This window comes from Pseudonaja textilis, chromosome 2 (assembly GCF_049901715.1).
Source record: "Pseudonaja textilis isolate UNSWEBS1 chromosome 2, rPseTex1.2, whole genome shotgun sequence".
NCBI lineage: Eukaryota > Metazoa > Chordata > Lepidosauria > Squamata > Elapidae > Pseudonaja > Pseudonaja textilis.
The window spans coordinates 126,524,593-126,548,734 of record NC_141991.1 but is presented as its reverse complement, the minus strand read 5'-3'; the positions used below and the strand labels follow the sequence as shown (position 1 = coordinate 126,548,734).

The window sequence follows — 24,142 nt, the reverse complement described above, 5'->3', positions numbered from 1 at the left end:
GAAAGAGACCGAGTTATAGGGATCCATGATAGACGTTTAATTTTTGCCTCATTTATGGCCCGACTGAAGCCCGTTAGCAGACAACTCTTGTGTCAGACAATCAAGTGCAGAGAAATCTTCTGTCAGACTAGGGGTCTGCTTCATGTAAGACGCATTTCTATATTATGAAGGAAAAGGAAGCGTGACAGATACCTTAATGCATATATAAGAAGGGTAAACAAATAAATGTATTTATAGCTTAGATTTATATTTGGTCTTTAATTCAGGAACTTGATGCAATGTGGTAGTGCTCCCTCCTCCCATTTTCCTCCTCATCACAACCCTGCACAGCAACCTTTGGTTTGGCTGAGGGTAAGTGATGGCTTCAAACTCATCCACTGAGCTACTATGGCTCAGAGTGAACTGGAACCTGCGTCTCCAGGTGCCAGTCTGATACCTTAACCATGACATCACATTCTCATTCCCTCTTCTGGACAACTGAATACACCCATTAAACATTCTGAATAAATGTGCATATTACTTAACTGAAGACTATGCTTGAGAGAGAAGAACAATGTAAAGGTATTTTTACACCAAGATCAGTTACTAGTTATCACCACAACTCTCTTGACAACAGTACAGAAGTGGCTTGCTATTGTTTTCCTCCAGATATTTTTCCTGAAGAGTAGATCTGGCCTTGGGAAGAGCGCAGTGAACTGTTAAGGGAGAAGAACGCAGCAACTCACTCATTTGGAGGGAAGTAGAGAAACAAACTCAAAATAACCCCACTTTGATTTTGTTTGATATAATATGGGGCAGAAAGAAACACAGAGGCTTCAACAATAAAAAGCATTCATAGAGATTATTACAAATGAAAATACATGCTTTAATATATCGATGAGCAACTTAAAATTACAAACTATAGTTAAATAATATTTTTTTCAGAAATAATGAGATTGTAGTATTTAAAGCACATCAAAAAGCCACTTCATACAATTAGTTGGAAAACATTCCACACCACAAGCAAGAAAAGAACCTGCTGAATGCTAACAGTGTTGGCTTCGCTTAGTTGTCTCCTCACCCAGAACATGTACTTAGGCAAATTAGTGTAAACTCCTGGAAATTTTGGTCGGCCGCAGCCAATACCATAGCTGGTGATTCCTACCACGTAGTATTTAGAATCTGATAAATAGCATACCAGAGGTCCACCACTATCTCCCTGAAAAATGAAAAAGGTAACAATGAGTAGTGACTCATAGTATTTAAAAGCATGCATGCATCAAGGCTATCTCTCCTCTTATTTAGTTTTCTAGTGAACATACAGCAGCCCAAAATCTTCAGTGACATTCAGGGTCTTCCTCATGGCCACATTAATGTGCATTCTTCCTATCCTTGAGTAAGTATGAAAATGCTGCCCCCACTGTAGAGCCCAGTTTAGGCTGAGAACAGTTTGCTTTTCTTACAGATTTAATTTGCAAGAAGCAGTCCACTGAAGAAGAGACATTATTACGTTGTTTTCATAAGTTACCTCTGGTTTATTTGCATTGAAATCAATAGGGTAAATTAGTCATTACTAACTTAAATCTCACTGATTATATTAGAATGAAAGCATTATTTGGCTGGACTCTAAAATAGCAAAAGCAGAAGTAATTGATCTTTTATCTCAATTCACAAATATCCCACATGTAAATTCTAAAATTGTATCAATTTTAATTTTCTTTGATGTAGTGCATCTGTAAATTGTTAATGTAGTAAACCTAACTTGATATTAAGTGAATGTGATTTGAAATAGAGCTATGTCAATTTACCTGACAGGTATCAACATCTCCAGTTTCAGATCCGGCACAGAAAGCAGTATCTGGTATTGTTCCTGCATGCCAGTCATATTGATTGCACGTATCTAGTGAAAATATTTTTAGCTGAGCTTCTTGCAATGTGAGGCTGCCTTTGCCTGTAAGGAAAATAATAGCTTTTAGTTTATTTATTTCTAATGTGCAACAAGAGCTTTATAAAAATGCTGAATTGGCAGTTCTTGATCTAACGTTAACATGCCAGTCCAATTATCCTATGCAATTGGGAGGACCTATATTAATATTGCCACAATTTTTATGTTTAGAGATGTGCCAAATTCTATTTGCCAGCTATTATCTGCAGATTAAAACTGCAACATTGGGAGAATATCATTTATTCTTGAATATGCCTCATTATATCTTCTAATGCGTAGCTTTTAATTCAGAAATCCATGTTGAACAATAATCCGTAACACATACACAGAAAGTTGATCATATGCAAGATCTAATAATAATATATAGGGTTACAACTAGAGCAAACAACTGAGGAACCATTTGTTATTTAGAAACTACAAAAATGTGCAAATTTGACAGTTACACAAATTCATAGCTTTATAGAATCTGTTGATTCTATTATTCAAGTAAGAACTTGCAATGGTGAGCAATTCTGACATATTCTTGTGTTGGTAGCACTGTATCTGCGGGTGAGGAAAAAATGGTTTCAAAACTGCCACTTCAGAAACAATTACTGTCTTGGGCTTATTATTGGAAAAGATTTTTGGCTTGTTCTTTCGAGTTTCTGATAATTCATTAGAGAAAAATACATGATTGAGTAATCCAAGCGAAGAGCACACTAGTTAGTATTATGAATTTTGAAAGCAAAATATGTATGTATATATTTATTATTCCTTTTGTGAGAAAATAGAATAAACATATGTTTAGGCATAGACTGATGGATGGGATGAGGCGCTGTTAATGGTTAGCAAAAAAGCACTGTCTGGCTAACAGTTACCCAAACTTTTGTTTTTGTTTTTAACCAGAAAGTACAAGTACTGCTTACCTGCTGGTGGGTCTTTGCAAGCTCTATAGATTCACAAACATGTAAACATACATCTATTCATGGCTTGCTGATATCAATTTAGACATTATTCCATGGAGGGAATCAGGCATCCTTTTCAATAAGGGATGTAAAGTACCCTCACATGCAAAGCCAGTTCAATAGATGTTATAAGATGTTATAATATCTATTAAGAAATATTAGGCTTAGTTAGCAAACAGGTCTGGGGTAATATGAGTTGCCATGGGCAAATAGGCAGCAATATAAATCCAATAAATAAATACATAATAAAAAATACCAGTTTTCCTTAAGTATATTTGATATAAATGTATTCATCCAATGAAATGTCCATTGCATATCTATTACTACGGGTAGTCCTCATTTAGCAACTGACTTGGATAGCAATTGTTCATAGTGCTGCTGAAGTATTTTTGTGACCAATGCCCACATTTATAATTGATACCTTTAAAAAAAAATTACTGGAATCATTGAGAACAGAAGTGTCAGTAAAATATTAATTTTAATAGCTACAATTCTAACAAGAACAATATTCTCCATCTTGAAACATCTATTGTTACATATTTCCAGAACAGATCTTATTACTACAACTAAATTCCTATTTAACAATTTTTCAGGTAGTATAGCACATAATTAGATGGACATGTCTTTTTTCTTCTTAAGTTACATATCAGAATCTGAATTTTCTTTTAACTGATCCGATAATCTAAAAAAAATCATATTGCTGTATATAGTCCTGTGCTGTCCAGACAGTATATAATTAATTGGGAATTGGGATAGTTAAATAGGAATTGGGAGCTGTCCCCTTAAAGGAATGCCTCATGGGAAATGCAGTTCATGTCATGTGGTCACATCTGTAATCCTGATTGGTCACTGAATTGACCCTTGCTTGGTTGGGGGAGTTTCCTTTACTCTTGCTCGGACCCCAGCATCGTGCTGGTGTTTCACCCTCTCTGCTCCATCGTTATGGGATGAAAGATCACTATAACTTTACACTATGAAGTCAGTTGTGCAAAGAGTTGGACATTAGATGAATCTCGACATAACCATGAGTTACAGCTTGGGAATACCTTGTGGTCCAATAAAGAAACTTTGTATGGAAGCCTTTGTAGAGTTTGTCTGTCTGTCTTTATATTCTATCAGCAATTAAAAGACAGAACAAGTCCGTTTTAATAAGAATCCCTTTACTAGGTAACTCTGAGTGCAATATCATCAACGTTTAATTTCAATTTATGTTTAGAATACAATAAAATCTTGGTATTTTAACATCTCAAATTTTATTTTCTTAACATATTTTCAGTGCCAGTGACTCCAGTGTCAGTAAAACTATGGGAGAGGAGGGAGACAACCTTATATTATCCTCTTTAGTACTGTATGTCATTGTGATAGGGAACCATTGATTATTATCATCGTTGGTTCTTTACCAACACTCTGTTTCCATGTATTTATTATTAAAGAAAATAAAACATGAGAAAAGTAAAGTCCTACACTTAGGCAAGAAAAACCAAAAGTACACATACAGACTGGGTAAAACCAGGCTCAATAGCAGTAACTGTGAGAGGAATCCTGCAGTCTTACTGGACAACTAGCTAAATATGAGCCAGCAGTGTGCAGCAGCAGCCAAAAAAGCTAATGCAATCCTAAATTGTATTAACAGAGGGATACAATCAAGATCAAGGGAAGTACTAATACCACTCTATAAAGCCTTAGTAAGACCACACCTAGAGTACTGCATCCAGTTTTGTTCACCACATTATAAAAAAGATGTTGAGACTCTAGAAAAAGTACAAATAAACATTCTGATATCACTAAACTCATTTTCACTTTTAACAGGTTACTTTAAAGCAAAAGTAAAACACTTACCTTTTTCTTTTTTCATTCCCCACCCACTTATAAAACATTTCATATCAGAAGTCAAGGCAAGAGTAACATTAGGCAAGCAGGCGGGCTGAACATAGTTATTAAATGTGATAGATTTGCTTAGATGAAACATAGCAATATCTTCTTCATATCTTGCTGAGTTATAGAAAAAATGGATATCAATGGCTTTTACGCGTCTTTTTATAGTGTATGTTTTATGTCTGAAAAGATGATGCAAACCAATCACAGCCCTCCACATCTCTGGATTCCTAGGAGAAAATAAAGTATCTTTAAAAATTAGTAATTATTATGTAAATGTAATTTCAGAGAGATAAAATTGTTTATTTCAAAATGTGTGCATACATGGCTAATGAGCATGGAGCCAGATTTTATTCAGATGATGACAAAATGGCAGACTTATAGAAAATTCAACCAGTTTAAATAGTCATTTTTAGACTGACCTAAAAATATAACATTTGTAAAATCAGATTCAAACCACTTATTGTAATATTCCTAATTCAAGAATTCTCAATGTATTTGAAATTTATTATTTAAACAGATTTTATATAGCTAACTATCTCACAACAGTGGCTCTAGGCCAGTGGTGGCTAACCTTTTTGGGCTCCTGTGCCAAAAATTGTTTGCCAGCACCCAGAAGACAATGCATGCCCCCCACCCCCATGCCCCCTGCGCATGCAATCCCACCACCCCCTTACCTACACTGCACCTCACAGCTGATTTTTGGCTGGTTTGAGGCCTTTTTCGGCCTCCCAGAGGCTTGAGAAAGGCTTATGCAGGCTTTGCAGGCCAAAAACTAGCCATTTTTCAGTATTTTTGGAAAAAAGGGAAGTGACGAAACGGGACTAGTTCTTGAATTGTATCTTGAAACTTCTTGAAAGCCAGTGCATTTACACTGCAGCAGTATTGTGCAACCTGAAACACCTAAGTGTTTCCTAAATGCCCATGTCACCGTATTTTACACATTCTGGTCCAATATTGAATGCTCTTGAAAAGTAGTAGTTCCATGTAGAGTGCATGACAGTAATCTGAACAGTAGGTAGATCTAGTTTCTGTGATAGGGCCTCCCAATCCAGAAAAGGGCTCAATTGGTAAGGAGATGAATTATCCAAAGGGCCTCATCTGCCACATGCTTTTTGAAAAGGAATCAGAGTGCAAGAGGATTTCCAAACTGTTCACTAGCTCCGTCTGTGGGAGTGCTACCCCTTTCAGAATGAAAATATTTTGATCTAATAGCTCCAATACCCATAGCTACTTGGTTTTGCTAGAAGACTTCAGATCAGAAGTGAAACCTGTTCTTCCACATCAAGACTCCAAAGCTTCCAGACACTGTGAAAGAACTCCAGCATCACTTATCAATCCATGGCAGAAAAGTATAGTTGGATATCATCAACATTCTGATGAAGCCTTACCACATGTTGATGGGTGACCTCAGTAAGTGATTTCATGTAGATATTAAATAGGAATAGAGAGATTGGAACATGAAGGAACGCCACAAAGCAGGAACCTCAGTCTTTACCTTTCTACATCAGCATTGACTGGAACTAGCCCTGGAAAAAGTAGAACCACACCATCATGGTGCCTCCCTAATCCAAACCTCCTGGGCTGTTCCTGAAGGAAACCATAGTTGATAGCACTGAACACTGTTGAGAAATCAATAAAGGCCAGGAAAATTCATGGCCTATCAGAGGCGATTAATAGGCACATTCAATACTATTCCAGTGCTTCCACAAGTCTGAATCCTGAGTAAAAATATAATTTCCTTCTTTCATCCTGAGCTGCAATGCAATTGCATTCTCTGAAAAGATAAAGTTGGATATTGGATTAAATTTGTCCAGTTCCTTTGGGTCCAGCATGGGTTTCTTGAGAAAAAGGCACACTGCTTTCAAGATCAGCAGAACCACCTCATCTCTTAAAGAAGCATTACCACCAGATGGAGCCAACCACATCCCAGAAGGCCTTAACCAGTCATGAGAGACATAGATTTAAAACACAGCCAAATTAATACCTCTGAGGATCTTGTTCATATCATCAGGCTAACAGGTTCAAACTCTTCCCAGGTAATCAATCAGTTAAGACTATGCTCAGGCAACTCCATAGGACCTATGCAGTTCTACCTTCTCCAATAGATGCCAAGAGCATTCCCAGAGCAACCCTATAAATATTCCCCTGGCTTCTTGTCCATGACAGGTTTGGCAACCTTAAAAAAAGCCTCTGGTTAGCTTTTTTTTGAAGTCAACAAGGATGGAAAGTCACATACATTTTGCCACTTTTACGAGGTAGGAAACATATGCAGAGACAGTTGGCCAGGGGCACTGCCAGAACATAGTCTAATTTTATCATTCCCAAGGAGATTCTGTGCAGGTGTAGAATCAATATGTATAGGAATAAGGGCATTAGAAAGACAATACCAAATATTTTCTTTTAATTTTGGAATTGTGTTAAAAGTTTGTATCACACTCAATTCATCTTTAAAATAGACCTTTGTTATTTAAATTAGTAAATCCTGTTTCTTCTTCTTCACCACATATGAGCATGAAGTGAGATACAGTCTGTTTCATAAATATGAATTCATTCTAGCCAGATCTTACTGTATTTTCTTTCCATATTATACTCTAACATGATAGGGATTTATCATAAATAATTGTGTCAATATAAGATAATATATTTAACCGTATCTACTTCAGAACAGATGATATGCAATTTGAAGATGGAGGTCATTGTCCTTTGTCATAATTAGATCACTTTCTCATCAAACTGCAGCTCATAGATGCTGTGGATCCTTATAAGGATGCCAAAATTGTTAGGACTGTCTTGCCAGGCAACTAACAGATCAAGGATTCCAGAAGGGTTTAGAGGATTTTCGTGGCAATTTGACAAGCAATAACATTATGGACACAGTAGATCAGTGAAAAACGGACAAGCAAAGTACTAGAGGAGATTGCTCCAGTGCAGCCTCTGCAAAGTCATCTATTCCGGTCAATTCCTTCATTTAGTTAGATACACAGACAAATGAAACAACTGAAAAGATAGCTGCAGCAATGGTTCCTCCTTCCTCACCTCCCCACTGCAGAAAACAAAACAAAACAAAAATACAGGTAGTCTCCAATTGCGACCACAATTGAGCCCAAAATTGCTGTTGTTAAGTGAGTTTTCTTCCATTTTACAACTTTTCCTACCACAGTTAAATGAATCACTGCAGCTGATAAATTAGTAACCCAGTGGTTAAATGACCCTGACTTTCCCATTGACTTTGCTTGAGAGAAGGTTGCAAAAGGTGATCACATGACCTTGGGACACAGCAAGTCATAAATATGAACCAATTAGCAAACATCCGAATTTTGATCACATGATCATGGGGATGCTGCAAAGGTTGTTACTGAAAAATGATCATAATAAGCCACATTTTTCAGTGCTGTTGTAACTTTGCACAGTCACTAAAACTGTTGTAAATTGAGGAATATATGTAGTTATGACTAAGTATAAGCTCAGGTTTCAGGTTTCACAATGGCAATATGGGTAACACAATTCCACCCCCTATGCTTATTATATCCAGAGATTCTCATCTAGTAGTCTGTTCTGAATAAAAAAGATCTTTTTAGGGAAGGATGGGCGGGACAGAGTAATTCTATACATGCCAAAGTAATATATACCAATAATTGTGCTGGACAAAATCTATAGTGGACAAAGGCCATAGTGGAGAACATAATAATAATAATCCAGAATGTTTTGTTTCTAGAATGTGATTCTGCCATGTGCAGTCTTGATCCATGCATTCCTCTGGATGGCCAGGTGGAGTGTGTATGTCTGTATCCGAGAGATATTCAATGCTTCTTTGGAATAGCGCATACAACCATCTATAAACCTCTTGGTGGCCTTCAGTACCATCAACCACGATAACCTTCTGAACTGCCTTTAAGAAACAGCAGTTTGGGGCACATTTGGTGGTGGCTACCTTGTTACCTAAGTATCTATAGAGATTCTCAGTCATGCAGGTCATGGTTGTCCCAAAGGTGCTTTTTCAGGAAGCAACTGGACTTCCTTGTATTTTCTTTGAAGACGTTTCACTTCTCATCCAAGAAGCTTCTTCAGCTCTGATAGGATAGTGGGGATTGGAAGGACTACAGAAATCAGGAGCCCTACTCAGATGACCTGAGGACACACATAAACCTCCAAGTGCTTTCAACCACCCTCTAAAAGGATGCAAATGACCAACTGTCAGCAAGAAATATAAATCCTTCCATTCCCCACAATCCTGTCAGAGCTGAAGAAGCTTCTTGGATGAGAAGTGAAATGTTCTAGCCCTTGGGACACTATGTTATTTAACATCTACATGAAACTTGCGAGGGAGGTCAACCATCAGTTCAAGATGATGTGTCATAAATAAAGTGATAATAACCCATTTGGTATTGTGGGCCAATCTGGAGACACCATAAAAGTCCTGAAGCAGTGCCTGGAGGTTGAAAGTGTCTAGCTGGGGATGGGGGCAGATCTCATTAAAATCAGATTAAATCCTACCAAGATGAAATCGCTATTCATATGTAAACATTAGTAAACATTAAAGTAGTTAAGTTTAGACATGGTTGTACTCCTGAAATAATTGTTTCTGACTCAGGACTCTTTATGGATGCTTGGCTGGATTTTTGCCCATCTTTGGTTAATACACCAGTTACCAGTCACACACACACACACACACACACACACACACACACAAAATGTATGTGTGTGTATATACATACATACATACATATGGATCTTTGGTTATTGGGGTTTTCTCCCGCGTAAAATTGGAAGTATTCTGGAGACATTTCTATGAAATCTCATTCGTCATCTTCAGGCTTGTGTCTTCGGCTTTGTGCTTCTCAGAGTAATGTGAGCTTGCAGCTGCTTCTTCCTTTTAACTGCTAATGGGGGTGTGACTTGATTGGGTGGGGGCTTGGCTGTGGGGGTGTGTTCTCATTGGTTGGGGGGTTGGCTCTGTTCTGATTGGCTGGGGGTGTGTTCTGTTCAGGTGGGGCCTTGGTTGTGCTCAGGTTAGTCTTAGTTGCCGGGGGATTTGAGCTGGTGAGCTGTGCTCCTGTTGTTTGGCTTCGCGTTCGTGGTTGTGCCACATCTTCATGGTGGACGTCCATTCGCTTCATTTATGGGCCGGAGGGGTTTGAAGCGAGTAGTGATATAGCTGCGGTACAGCTTCTGGTCCGTGGTCGTGTCTCATAATCTGTGTGGGTGTGAGTCTGCTTTCTGCGTGGAAGTGTGGTGGTAGCACCTTGTGTGGTCCTCGTGGGTGTGGGTCTGGTGTCATTCTTCATGTTAGGTACTCGTTTGTTAATGAGGGCGGGTTTCCAAATGGCTGGTAGGTGGGAGGTATCATCTTGTTTATTCATGCTGTGTGGGCGTTTTTCTATCTCTATGGCTTCTCTGATTATTTTGTTGTTGAAGTGTTCAGTTTGGGCGATAGATCTGGTATTTTTAAAGTCAATCTCATGTCCTGTGGCTTTGAGGTATTGGACCAGGGAAGAAGTCGGGTCTTCTTTTTTGATTGAGTTCTTGTGTTCTTCAATGCATGCACTTATTTTTCTGTTGGTTTGTCTGATGTATGTGATGGGGCAGGTGGGGCATGGGATTTCGTATACTCCTTGGTTTTCTAACTCGATTTTGTCTTTAGGGTTTCTTAGGATGGTGGATATTTTTCTGTTTGTGCAGAATGCTGTCTTAATGTTGTTGTTTTTTTAAGGATCTTGCTGATTTTTTCAGTAGTGCCTTTTATATATGGGAGGAGGGCTTTGCCGTTCTCTTGTTCTCTGTCTTGGATTTTGGTTGGGGTTTCTTTTTGGATTAGGTGGGTAATCTTCTTTCTTTGGAATCCATTGGCTCTTAGTACGTTAGTGAGAGTGTGTAGTTCGGTTTTTAGGTGTTGTTCGTCAGCTAAGCATTTTGTTCTGTAGATGAGTGTCTTGGCTACGGAATTGATCTGTGCTGGGTGGTAGTGTGAGAGTGCGTGTAGATTGCAGTTTGTATGTGTTTTCTTCTGGTAGATGGTGTGTCCCAGGGAGCCATTGGATTTTTTGTATAGTAAGACATCTAGGAAGGGAAGTTGATTGTTGGCTTCTGTTTCCATGGTGAATTGTATTTTGGGGTGTAGGCTGTTGAGGTGTGTGAGGAAGTTGTTCAGTTTTTCTTTCCCGTGTGACCAGATTATGAAGGTGTCATCTACATATCTGAGCCAGAGCCGGAGCTTGTGTTTCAAAGTGTTGGCTTCTCTGATTATTCTGTTGTTGAAGTGTTCAGTTTTGGCGATAGATCTGGTATTTTTAAAGTCAATCTCATGTCCTGTGGCTTTGAGGTGTTGACCAAGGGAAGAGGTCGGGGTCGGTTCTTCTTTTTTGATTGAGTTCTTGTGTTCTTCAGTGCGTGCACTTATTCTTCTGGACCGACCTCGACCAACTGCTGCGGAATCACTATTCCCCTGCTGTGCCCAACCTCATCTGGCGGCACGAGTTCTACAGAAGGGATCAGAAGGAGGGCGAAAGCATTGGCGATTTTGTGGCCACCCTAAGAGACCTCAGGGGCATGTGCAGGTTCTCCGACATGGATGAAGCCCTGTGAGACCATGTGGTCCTCGGGCTAAGGGACCCCATACTCCATAGCCGACTGATGGCACGAAAGGACAACTCCGTCATCGAGGCCATCGCCGAAGCAACCACAGCCGAGGCAGCGAAGCAGTCAGCGGCAAAGATGCGGCAGATGAACGACCTACACCGACCAACTGCCGAGACGACACCAACCTCGGAAAAATGACCAGAAGCCAGCCAAAAAGCCACAACTACACACCACGGGGACATCGACTCCTTCTCCGAGACCGAGGAGATCCACAGGCTGCAAGCGGAACAGGACCGACGACAACGGAGAGGTCGTAAGTCAGGTTCCAGTGTGCCGGGTGCGGAGGCAACCATCCCCGTTCAGAGTGCCGGTTTCTCAACGCCCTTTGCCAGCACTGTGACAAACGGGGACACATCGCCAAAGTATGCTGGAACAATAAAAATCACAACCCCCAACGAGACGGCACCCCCCCAGGACCAGAGACCGACATGCAGAGAGCTGGTGGAGCCGAGAAGGAAGGAACAAGCAGTTCAGCGAAACGCAGCATAAAGAAGTGACCCATCAGACAGTCATCATCGGGCACTCGAACACAATTGATGCCCGAAAGATGCATGTGGAGGTAAGCATCGAGGGTCAGCCATGCGAGATGGAGGTAGATTCTGGATCCTACCTCTCCATGGTCTCGTGGCATACAATCAAGCGTTTGGTGCCCACCATTCACAGACGCGAATTAGAAAGCCAGAGGCTGACCCTGAAGGATTACCAGGGAAATCGGATTCCCGTGGTCGGGATTGGACACTTTAAGGTGGTTTTCAAGGGGCATACAGAGGTGCTTCCGCTCACCGTCGTGGATAAAGACTGCCCAAGCCTGCTGGGACTGGAGTGGTTCGCGCCATTGGGGATCGAGGTGATTGGCATCAACCACATCGTCGACGCAGACTGGGAGGAGACACTTGTGAGGGACTTCCAGGTGGTGTTCGACGGCGGCCTAGGCAAGTACCGGGGGTCCCCAATCTCTTTCAACCTGAACCCAAATATTGCCCCAATCCACCTTAAACCGCGGCGAGTGCCATTCGCACTCAAACCCAAAATCGATGAGCAATTGGACAAGCTCATCGTACAAGGGGTCCTGGAGCCGATAGACCACGCTCAGTGGGAAACCCCAATAGTCACCCCGATTAAACCGGACGGGTCCGTGAGGATCTGTGTTGACTACAAGGCCACCCTCAACCATGCGCTGCAGCAGAGTGCTTACCCCGTCCCAGTAGTACAGCACTGGGGATACACCCTAGCAGAATCTGCACGGCAGTCAGGCAAAATATGTGAGGTAAACGTTTTTGTAGCTTACACTCAGTAAAACAGATGCACAGTGCTAGTTAAATAGTTTATTCCAGCAAGAGTTTAAGCATAGTCAAACAGTCCATATATCATTCACTAATTCAGTCCGTCCGGGGATTATTCAGTTGCAAATTCCAGTGCCGAAAAAGAGAGGACAGTAAACTTACAAATATCAGTCCAGTAATATATCTCCTCGCAGTAGAGATATGAGGAAGTCAAAACTCCTTTCTTCCTCCAACGTTCAGCAACTCAGCAGTAGGAAACACACAGTTAACAGACCATCAATCCAGTATAGTCAGCAATCAAACAGGTTCTCTTGCTCCCTCTTATGGCGGTTCAACACCGCACCCAAAATTACATGCTTTGCAGTTTAAAGTGAAACACACTTACACTTACTATCGTAGTTTATATATATTATTTTACCCAAACTACGTTAGGTAACCTATGTTATTTCTAACATTCTCCCCTTTTGGGTAGAATGTATATATATCTATTTACAACCTTAACCCATAGTCATCACAACTCTCTTTGTGTTTCACTGCACCTTGGGCTTTTGTGAACTGATCAGCAATGTTTTGTTCAGTCATACAATACTCCAGTCTTATTAAAACATTCTTTACAGATTGCCTTACATTCAGGTATCGAAGATCTGTATGCTTAGATCTCATTTTCACAGCAATATTTGTAGCCAACCGTATGGCTGCTTGATTGTCCTCATACACTACAATGGAATCTTTAACAGTTAATCCCATATCCAATAATAACTGTTTATACAGAATTAAATCAGTACATAATAAAGATAGACATGAAAATTCTGCTTCCATTGTGGACATACTTATGTGTTGCTGTCTAATTGACCTCCAACCAATCAATGCTTTTCCTAATAGTATAGCCATTCCTGAAGTTGATTTCCTTGTGTTTATGTCTGTTGCAAAACTTGCATCAGCATATGCACTTAAAATCAAATCATCTTTTGGCTCCAAATACAATGCATAGTGCATTGTCTTTTTAAGATATCTTAAGATATGTTTTGCCGCTTGCCAGTGTCATTCAGTGGATTCAGCGTTGACTCGAGCCAATTGATTAACGCTATAGGCAATATCTGGCCTTGACCAATTACTAATATACGATAAACTACCTATTAGCGATTGATAAATCGTCTTATCGAATTTTGAACTCTGAGCATCTGTGCGGCCAAATTCCTGACTCATTGGAGTTTTTGCCGGCTTACAAAGTTCCATCTTGTATGTTTTTAGTAATTGATAAATTTTATCCTCTTGAGATATCTTATAGCCACCGTTGGTTTTATTTATTGTCAATCCTAAATAATGTTTTATCTCTCCTAATTGCTTTAATTTTATCCTCTTACCTAATAATGATATTATTTCAGTAGCTTCATTATTAGTTTTTGTAATTAAAGCAATATCATCTGTAAACAACAATGACACTATTCAATTTGTCTCTTTCTTAAATAAACATGGATCAGCTAAACCTGCTTTAAACCCTATATTGTTTAACTCTTTAACAATATATTGGTTCCATTCGTAACCAGATTGTTTTAATCCATAGAGACTCTTTTTCAGCTTCCAACAGTCAGTATTTGTTTCATCATCCTTAATACCTACAGGTTTCTTTAGGTATATAGTGTGCTGCAATGGTGCATGCAGATAAGCAGTTTCTACATCTAAATGATTTATGATATAGTTTTTCTTAGCTGCCCACACTAAAGCTGCTCTCAAGGTTGTTGCTTTTAGACTTGGTGCAAACACTTCATCATAATCACATGCAGTTTGATTAAATCCTTGAGTTACCAACCTAGCCTTATGGGTAACAGTCCCATTTTTACCTGTTTTTAATTTAAATATCCATTTGCAGCCAATGGACTTTTCACCTGGAGGTAATTTAACATTCGCATAGACTTCCATCTGTTTTAATGAATTTAGTTCCTTTTCCATTGCTCTATGCCAATTCTCTTGATCTTTTGCAGGATACATTCTAAGTTCTTCCACAGTAGTTGGAACTTTACTAACTTGGCAAACTACACTTGCTTGGTACCTGTCAGGTGGTCTGGTTTCACGTATTGAACGTCTAAGGGCTTACAGGGCTTACAGGTGGACTGTCATCTACTACCTGTTCCTGGTTATCTATTTCTTCCTGTTCACCTATTTCTTCCTGTTCTGGTCCTATTTGCTCTTCTTGTACTTCCTCTTTAATTGGATTCTTCTTATTACTGATATGGTGGTTTGATCTTTTGTAGGTTTCTATGATTACATCTTTACTTGAATCTTGCTCCAGTTTTTCCCATCCTACACGTTCAAGGAATTGTGCACTAGCACTACAGTAAACTCTAGATGAACCTTTTTCCCAGAACCTGTAAGATTTATGGTTAGATTCGTAACCTACAAAAAAATAATCTTTTAGCCCTATGCTGCCCCTTATGTCTCAGTTGTGTAGGAATATGCACCCATGCTGGTGCTCCAAATGTGTGCATGTAGCTTAGGTCAGGTTTTTTACCATGCCACCGTGTGAATGGTAATTCACCTGTTGTTGAATTAACAACATTATTCAATATATGATTACCACACATTATTGCTTCTCACCACAAATTTTCAGGTAATCCTGAATCTGACAACATAGTACGAGCCATTGCCTGTATTGTTTGGCCTCGTCTTTCTATAAAGGAATTATGTTGTGGCCTATATGGTGCAGACTTTTTATGTTCTACACCTGCCATCTTCAATCTATTTTGGAATTTATTATTTACAAATTCCCTACCATTATCAGTTACAAGAGTTACTAGTTTCCTTTTAGTTTTTCTTTCTGCAAACTTCAACCAATTAAAGAAATTCTGATATGTTTCCGTTTTACTCTTCATTAAATAACAGAAACCATATCTAGAATAATGATCCATTATACTTAATATATAACGAGCACCTCCCACACTTGGTTTTTTAGGACCTATAATATCAGCAAATATGACCTCTAGAGGCTCTTTAGTCTTAAATCCATTAATTCTATTTGCTGGTATTACCTTGCTTTTTTCTTGACTGCAAGCATTGCAGTGCAAATACTTACTGCAAGGCTTCAGTTTTATACCTGTAGACAGTTCAACCGTTTGCTTGAGCATTTTAAAATTTATATGCCCTAAACATCTGTGTAACAAATGTATGCATTCAATATGAGGTTTAACGTTATTATACACTATGTTAGCCACCTCTAATTGATTATCATTTAACACATACAATTCACCTTTTAAAGTTGCAGTCACTTTTTTACCTTCCTTTTCTATTATGCAGTTTTCTCCCCTAAAGGTAACTACATAACTTAGTTTAATCAAAACTCTAACCGAAAGCAAATTAAACTTAAGTTGTGGTACATATAACATTTTTACATTTTCTTTTATGCAAGAACAATATGTAGTACCTTCACCTTTTGCTTTCAGTTTCCAGCCATTAGTTAACGATATCTGCTGTGAACTTGTGGACATCTTAACAAATCTTTTCTTATCTTTGGTTATGCAGTGCGATGCTCCACTATCTACAACCCAAAAATTATTATTGTTCACAGTTTCGTTGCTATACATGGCTAACTCTAAGCATTTTTTATCCTTTTGATGCCTTTTTGCATTCTGGCTGGCATTGTGGCGTTTTTCTTCCTTGCAGAATCTAGCCAAATGACCTTTTCTTCCACAATTAAAACATTTTCTAATTGTGTAGGCTGACGAAGATAATTTCTCTTCTTGTGGTTGTTCCCTTCTCAGTTGATCCCTTTCAAGCCTTCTCCTGGCTTCTTCAATTAATCTGCCAGTAATGTCAGTTAATGTGAGGTTATCTTTTGGCAGTACTTCCAGTGAAGTTACATAGTCGTCATAGTTCTCATCTAACGAAGACAAAATTATATAAACCTGATGTAGTTCAGTGAAGATAAGTTCTTTTTCATGCGGTTCCTGAAAAATCCTCTTCATAGTGTTTATATGAGTCAACATGTCTCCATTCTTTTGAAGATGTATTCTGAACAGCTTCCGTGTAAGATTTATATGTGCTCCTACACTGTCTCGAACATAAATCTTCTTTAAATTCTCCCAACATTTCGCAGCTGTTTCTTCTCCACGAATATGGACAAGCTGCTGGTCACAGAGTGTCAGTCCTATTATACAGAGAGCTTGCTCATTCTTCAGTTTATATTCTTGTATTTTCTGGGCATCATCTTCATCCTCCGGATCCCAAGCATCTACCTCTGGTGGGTTTTGAATTATACTCCATAAACCTTCTCTGCGTAGAAGTAGGCTGCATTTCATAGACCATGAAACATAGTTTGTTCCATGCAGTTTGGATATTAGAGACAAACTTGGTAAATTGACTTGTGCCATCTTTTCTCTGGATATTAAACTATAATTAATAAAACACAGCTGTCTGTTTACAGTATTGTGTAACTACACTAACTCTCACTTTATATAAGCCTGTTATATCCTGGGTAGTCTGACTGTGCAGCTGGGCCGATAACCAGTGTTAGGGATACACCCTAGCAGAATCTGCACGGCAGGCGGCAGGCAGGCAAAATATGTGAGATAAACGTTTTTGTAGCTTACACTCAGTAAAACAGATACACAGTGCTAGTTAAATAGTTTATTCCAGCAAGAGTTTAAGCATAGTCAAACAGTCCATATATCATTCACTAATTCAGTCCGTCCGGGGATTATTCAGTTGCAAATTCCAGTGTCGAAAAAGAGAGGTCAGTAAACTTACAAATATCAGTCCAGTAATATATCTCCTCGCAGTAGATATGAAGAAGTCAAAACTCCTTTCTTCCTCCAACGTTCAGCAACTCAGCAGTAGAAAACACGCAGTTAACAGACCATCAATCCAGTATAGTCAGCAATCAAACAGGTTCTCTTGCTCCCTCTTATGGCGGTTCAACACCGCACCCAAAATTACATGCTTTGCAGTTTAAAGTGACACACACTTAAACTTACTATCATAGTTTATATATATTATTTTACCCAAACTACGTTAGGTAACCTATGTTATTCCTAACACCTCCTACACTCACTGGGGGGAGGAAAAGCCTTCGCAAAACTCAATCTGGCGTAGGCATACCAGCAGCTGCCAGTCGACGCCGAGACTGCTGAGGTACAAACTAACGTGACCCACCGGGGGGCATTCCTATGCAAGAGACTCCAATTGGGAGTCAGCGTGGCACCAGGGGTATTCCAGAGTCTGATGGAGAGACTATTGCAAGGAATAAAAGGGGTGGTGCCCTATTTTGACGATGTGTTAGTATTAGCCAAAAATAAAAGCCAACTAAAGAGCCGCCTAAGAGAGGTCCTACAAAAATTTAAAGACACTGGGCTAAAGGCTAAAAAAGAAAAGTGCCAACTATACACAGAGAAAGTAGAATTCCTGGGGTATCAACTTGACAAAAACGGAATCCACCCCACAGAAAAAAAAGGTTAAAGCCATCAAAGAAGCCCCTAGACCTCAGAATAAAACGGAGCTGCAGGCTTTTCTTGGACTCATTAATTTTTACAATGTTTTCCTGCCCCAGAAGGCAATCACAGCGGAACCCCTACATAGGCTGCTGGACAAAACAGCCACCTGGTCCTGGGGAAAGCGGGAAGAAAACGCCTTCCAGTCTATGCTAAAAACTTCACAGGGGTTCCGCTCTGGGTACCGGCAAAAATAACGCAGGTAACGGGGGCCCGGTCGTACCGACTACAAACAGACGACGGAAGAAGCTGGAAACAACACATCAACCAACTAAGGTAGAGAACAACCACCGACAACATGGACAGCACACAAACACCACAAGCAAACACTAATAAAGAAACCGGGGAATCCCAAACAATAAGCAAAGAGAGGAAGAAAACCCCAAAACACAACCCAAACACCCCCAATCCAAAATAAATACTCACCGGTAGACGACGGCGACAGAAAGGGGCTCTCGGCGGATGAACAACAGGGAGCGTCACCTGGAAGGAGCAGCCAAGCCAGCTCAACCAGCCCGGAAAGACCAGGCGGGAACAGCGGAGCCAACAACTCGACCGACCCGGGTAGACCGGGTGGGAGTTGCAGCGATAGGCCCGGCTCACCCTTCCAGGAGGTTTCATCAAGGAGGACAAGAGCGACAAGGAATCCACCCGAACCGGCCAACAACCAAACAACAACTGCGCTGCGCATCTCAAGTAGGCAAGTACGTAGCCCCGCCTACCTGCGCAACTACATCATGTAGGACTGAACCAAGAGGGGAGGGGTGTTCTGTATTAACATACTCCAAATACTGACTCCTGATTGGCCCACGCAAACAGCATTGTGATTGGTCCACTGAACGGCAGTGATTGTTCCGCTAAGAATCAACCGCGATTGGCTGAGCCGATCGCGGGAGATTCAAAGACCTGTCATTGGCCGGCGAGCTGCGAGCAATCCCTATATGAAGGGCTGCCGCAGCTCCAAGATCTTGTACAGATCTATATGTGAAATAAAGAGCTTGAAGTATACTGGTCTCCGGTCTCTTTCGTACCCGATCTAACAGAAACAGACAAGCAAAGAGCTTGGAAGCCTCTCTGACTCCGTTAGGACCCAGCTTCTGTTGTGACTGTTTCTGCTTTAGCTACTTTTCTTCAATTCCTCAAGGCAAAAAACTGCAGAAAGGTTTTCTGTGTGCTTGCTTCCTTCCTTTCTTCTGTTCTTCAATCTGGAGTCAAAAGCATCTTTCAGTTTTTCTATTTCCATTTTTGTATATCCTAATATACACTGCTCAAAAAAATAAAGGGAACACTTAAACAACACAATGTAACTCCAAGTCAACCACACTTCTGTGAAATCAAACTGTCCACTTAGGTAGCAACACTGATTGACAATCAGTTTCACATGCTGTTGTGCAAATGGAATAGACAACAGGTGGAAAGCAGAGGCAGTTAGCAAGACATCCCCAATAAAGCAGTGGTTCTGCAGGTGGTGACCACAGACCACTTTTCAGTTCCTATGCTTCCTCAGCATTCACTTTTGAATGTTGGCAGTGCTTTCACTCTAATGGTAGCATGAGATGGAGTCTACAACCCACACAAGTGGCTCAGGTAGTGCAGCTCATCCAGGATGGCACATCAATGCGAGCTGTGGCAAGGTTTGCTGTGTCTGTCAGCGTAGTGTCCAGAGCATGGAGGACCTACCAGGAGACAGGCCAGTACATCAGGAGACATGGAGGAGGCCATAGGAGGGCAACAACCCAGCATCAGGACCGCTACCTCTGCCTTTGTGCAAGGAGGGACAGGAGGAGCACTGCCAGAGCCCTGCAAAATGACCTCCCGAGGGCCACAAATGTGCATGTGGCTGCTCAAACGGTCAGAAACAGACTCCATGAGGGTGGTATGAGGGCCCGATGTCCACAGGTGTGGGTTGTGCTTACAGCCCAACACCATGCAGGATGTTTGGCATTTGCCAGAGAACACCAAGATTGGCAAATTTGCCACTGGCGCCCTGTGCTCTTCACAGATGAAAGTAGGTTCACACTGAACACATGTGACAGACGTGACAGGGTCTGGAGACGCCATGGAGAACGTTCTGCTGCCTGCAACATCCTCCAGCATGACCAGTTTGGCAGTGGGTCAATAATGGTGTGGGGTGGCATTTCTTTAGGGGGCCGCACAGCCCTCCATGTGCTTGCCAGAAGTAGCCTGACTGCCATTAGGTACCGAGATGAGATCCTCAGACCCCTTGTGAGACCAGATGCTGGTGCGGTTGGCCCTGGGTTCCTCCTAATGAATGACAATGCTAGACCTCATGTGGCTGTAGTGTGTCAGCAGTTCCTGCAAGACGAAGGCATTGATGCTATGGACTGGCCCGCCCGTTTCCCAGACCTGAATCCAATTGAGCACATCTGGGACATCATGTCTTGCTCCATCCACCAATGCCACATTGCACCAGACTGTCCAGGAGTTGGAGGATGCTTTAGTGCAGGTGTGGGAGGAGATCCCTCAGGATCCGACACCTCATCAGGAGCATACCCAGGCATTGTAGGGAGGTCATACAGGCACGTGGAGGCCACACATACTACTGAGCCTCATTTTGACTTGCTTTGAGGACATTACATCAAGTTGGATCAGCCTGTAATGTTTTTTTCCACTTTAATTTTGAGTATAACTCCAAATCCAGACCTCCATGGATTGCTAAATTTGATTTCCATTGATAATTTTTGTGTGATTTTGTTGTCAGCACATTCTACTATGTAATGAACAAAGTATTTAATGAGAATATTTCATTCATTCAGATCTAGGATGTCTTATTTTTGTGTTCCCTTTATTTTTTTGAGCAGTGTATAGTCTCTCAAGTTTATTTCACACAGCTTTGTAGTTTCCTCCTTTTCTCCTTGTTCTCTTTGTTGTGTCATCTGCTCTATCTCATCTTCTAAGCTCATAGTTATCTCTCTTGTTTCCTGGGTTTTATTATCTTGCTTCATTGTTTTTTGTTGCTCATTTCCAGTCTTTCTGGTTATATCATGCAATAAGTCCTTTATCTCCCTGGAATTCCTCATCATCATGTCGTAGATGTTTTGGAGTGACATCATAATTTCTCTTTGTGTTTCCAATTCTTCCTGATGGGCCTTCTTGCCTTGTTAAGTCCAAGTAGTATTTCAATGTTCTGTTGGTAATCTTCACTGCTCCAGCGTCTATTCTTTTTGACTTCCCAAAGCCAGCAGGTTACTTAATCTTAGTATTGTCCATCAGGGAATACAATAACTATAATTCTTTATATCACACAGTCAATGAAATCCATTTGTACAATCCAGGGGATTTTCCCAATAATTCTTAGATCCACCTTTTAATTTGCTAGTTAGCTCCCATATTCAAAAGTCATTCCATTAATTATCCTCCCAGTTTTTAAGGTTGATTCTCTGGTCATCATAAAGTAGATAAGTATAGAGCAGTAAATAGTACAGCAGACCTCCAGGTCTTACTCTTCCTTATCAAGATTCCTAGGTTGCTATCATGCTTGGAGTATAAGAATATATCCATTCACCAGTGGATGGCACCTTCAGGTTGAAAATCATTGTTAAAATCCACTATAAAAGTATTATTTCAAATTGCTTCAAACAAAATTTCCAAAAGCCAGTCAAATGTCCAGCATTTTAAAATATCTATTGTAGGTCTTGCCAGAAAGATTTAAACATCTAGTCTTTCAATATTTTAAGATAAATATTTTAAGTCATTTCCTGCCAATGTGCAGTGTTTCTCTGCCTCTCGCCGCTAGAAAGCACTCCAGAGAGCCTCCTTTTCAGGATTAATTTTCTTTTAGGGTAAATCCTAGATAAAATTCAGAAGTCACCTCACCCAGCACCTATCACTGTCTATTCACTCCACTCCTACACAATCTTAGTTTCTGTGGCTGCTCCAGCTTTGCGGTGGCCCTTTTGGTCGCCTCGTCTTTTTCCTTGGCAAAGAGGGAAAAACCCTGGGTCCAGCAGGAAAGCCGCCACTCTCCATGACCAGCAGGGTGCCCCTCCTTATCTGTCACCCCTGCAGGGTGACTTTAGCGCCTGGGGGGTTCTCCGATGAAGAGGATTCGGCATGGGGATGCAGAACCCTGCGCCGATCACGCCACAACATCAAACCATAAGTCCTCAACTATCCACCCATTCTGTGATCACCTGAAGAATACAAAATCTATTTAAAATAGTTCTTCCCATTTTTTCTACCAAAACATGTGACAGACAGAGGGGCATATGTTAAAGTGGAATCTGCCTCTTCTCCACAACATGATAGGTTTCAGACAGCTTGGGAGATAGGTATCAGATAACGAAGTGGAATCTGCTTTTTAGGCAAGTTGTTAAGTGCAAGTTGTTAGCCATGAGTCATCCTTGCCTCTCTGAGATTTAACTAGAAAAAGGGTCTTCCATCACCATTTCTCTTTGAATCCTTGTAAGCCTCAGAAGCCTGGGTTTAGCAGGGGTAGCAAGAGAAATCATGAAGGATTGTTTTTTTGCTTTAAGGGGAGAGTTCAGCTTTAAAGAACAGACTTTCCCATTTCTAAAAGTAGAATGTCTCTGAAAAATACTCAGCAAAGGGAAAGGGGTACATCCAGATTAATTAGTGACCAATAGGAGCTTAGCCTTGCCCTGATCATCTCATTACTGCCATTGTTGAAGAGGCATCCTATATTGTAGAGCAAGACTTATATTCAAAGAAGAGGGAAAAGACTATTTTTAAACCAGAACAGCTAATGTAAGCTGCCCTTGCAGAGGGTTAAGAGTGAAATGAAAGCAACATCATGAGGTTATATTCTCTGAAAAAAAAGCAGTTAGTGAGATCTGATTTGATCTTTACTTTGGAGTTTATAGTGATATATATAATCACAGAAATTAATACCGGTATTGATATTGATATTCATGGGAAATCTTTTCTGTTGACTTCTGAGATCACAAAAATACATAGAATGGCTTTCTGTTAGTCTCTCTGTTCCTAAAGTTAATTTCTAATCTGAGAACTCAGATGAAGATTCTAGATACTTCTCTCACTCTGGAAAACAGTTTAGGTGAAGATGATTTCAAAATAGATATTTAAAAATATACATTTCTAAATTTAGCACCTATTTTTTATCCATGTATTTTTCTTACACTAAAATCTATAAAGATATAGGGATAGGTAATACATACGCTTTTCTTATACAGCAGTGTGCAGCTGACAATACTGTGCGGTTATTAATTAAAGTTCCACCACATAAATGCAAAAATCCTCCACCATGGTTATATGTTTGAAGGCTAACTTGCCATGGCCATGCCCCCTCCTCAGATTCATGTCCACCTACAATCCGACTCCCTGGTATTTCTGATATAGCAGGCCTTATTCCGCATTCTAGAAATGAAATCAGAATTGTTAGATGTGAGTTTATAAATGCAAACTTTAGGGTTTCTCTGAATAAAGAATACTTTTCAATTGGCATTTTTTCTCATAAATCTATACAGTACACACATCTACATGCATACATAGTCAAGATCAGACTGATCATTTGACTGATCATTTGAAGATCATTTGACTGATAAGGCTTGTGCCTTCAGCTGGGGGTTAAACTAAAAGACACTGAGGTTACTTCCAGCCCACTGATTCTATTAAGGTCCAACTTAAGCTAAAAAAGTAAAGTCAGCCAGTTTCCAAATACGTGCCTGAACGTATACCGTATATCCACTTCAGCGGACAGCGAGCGCTTGGCGCCTATACACCTTCCCAAGGCTCCTGAAAGGGCCTGCGGGCGCCGTACCCAGGCTCGTTCGCTGGCCTCGCCCCGAAGTACAAGCCGAACCTGCCTAGGCTAAGCGCCAACCCAACCCTCTACCGAAGGCGGGAGAAGGTCGCCTCACCGCTTCCATCCTTCGCAAGGGAAGAGGTCACGTAGAACAGCGCCAGGGAAAAGGGGGAAACGACAGCGAGGAGAGAACTCCGCTCAATCATCCTCCCAAGGAAGAAAAATGGCGGTCTCTTTTCCCGCTCACCGTC

At 40.6% G+C, this 24,142-nt stretch overlaps 1 protein-coding gene across 1 annotated transcript; it reads right to left on the bottom strand.

Annotated features, from left to right (window-relative positions):
* Positions 1 to 967: 967 nt before the first annotated feature.
* Positions 968 to 24,142, bottom strand: LOC113447286 (transmembrane protease serine 12-like). The gene is made up of 5 exons (XM_087925168.1): positions 24,007 to 24,142; positions 23,305 to 23,503; positions 4,708 to 4,973; positions 1,788 to 1,930; positions 968 to 1,198 (listed from the first exon to the last, which is right to left on the bottom strand). Exons 1-5 carry the CDS (start codon positions 24,095 to 24,097, stop codon positions 968 to 970), a joined length of 930 nt encoding a protein of 309 aa, XP_087781294.1. The 5' UTR covers positions 24,098 to 24,142.

Coding starts and splice junctions, on each gene's coding strand:
- LOC113447286 (XM_087925168.1), bottom strand. CDS start 24,097: ATGATTGAGCGGAGTTCTCTCCTCGCTGTCGTTTCCCCCTTTTCCCTG. Junction 4,974..23,304: donor CACTGCTGTATAAGAAAAGC/GTATGTATTACC, acceptor ATTTTCTCCTAG/GAATCCAGAGATGTGGAGGG. Junction 1,931..4,707: donor GGGAATGAAAAAAGAAAAAG/GTAAGTGTTTTA, acceptor TTTTCCTTACAG/GCAAAGGCAGCCTCACATTG.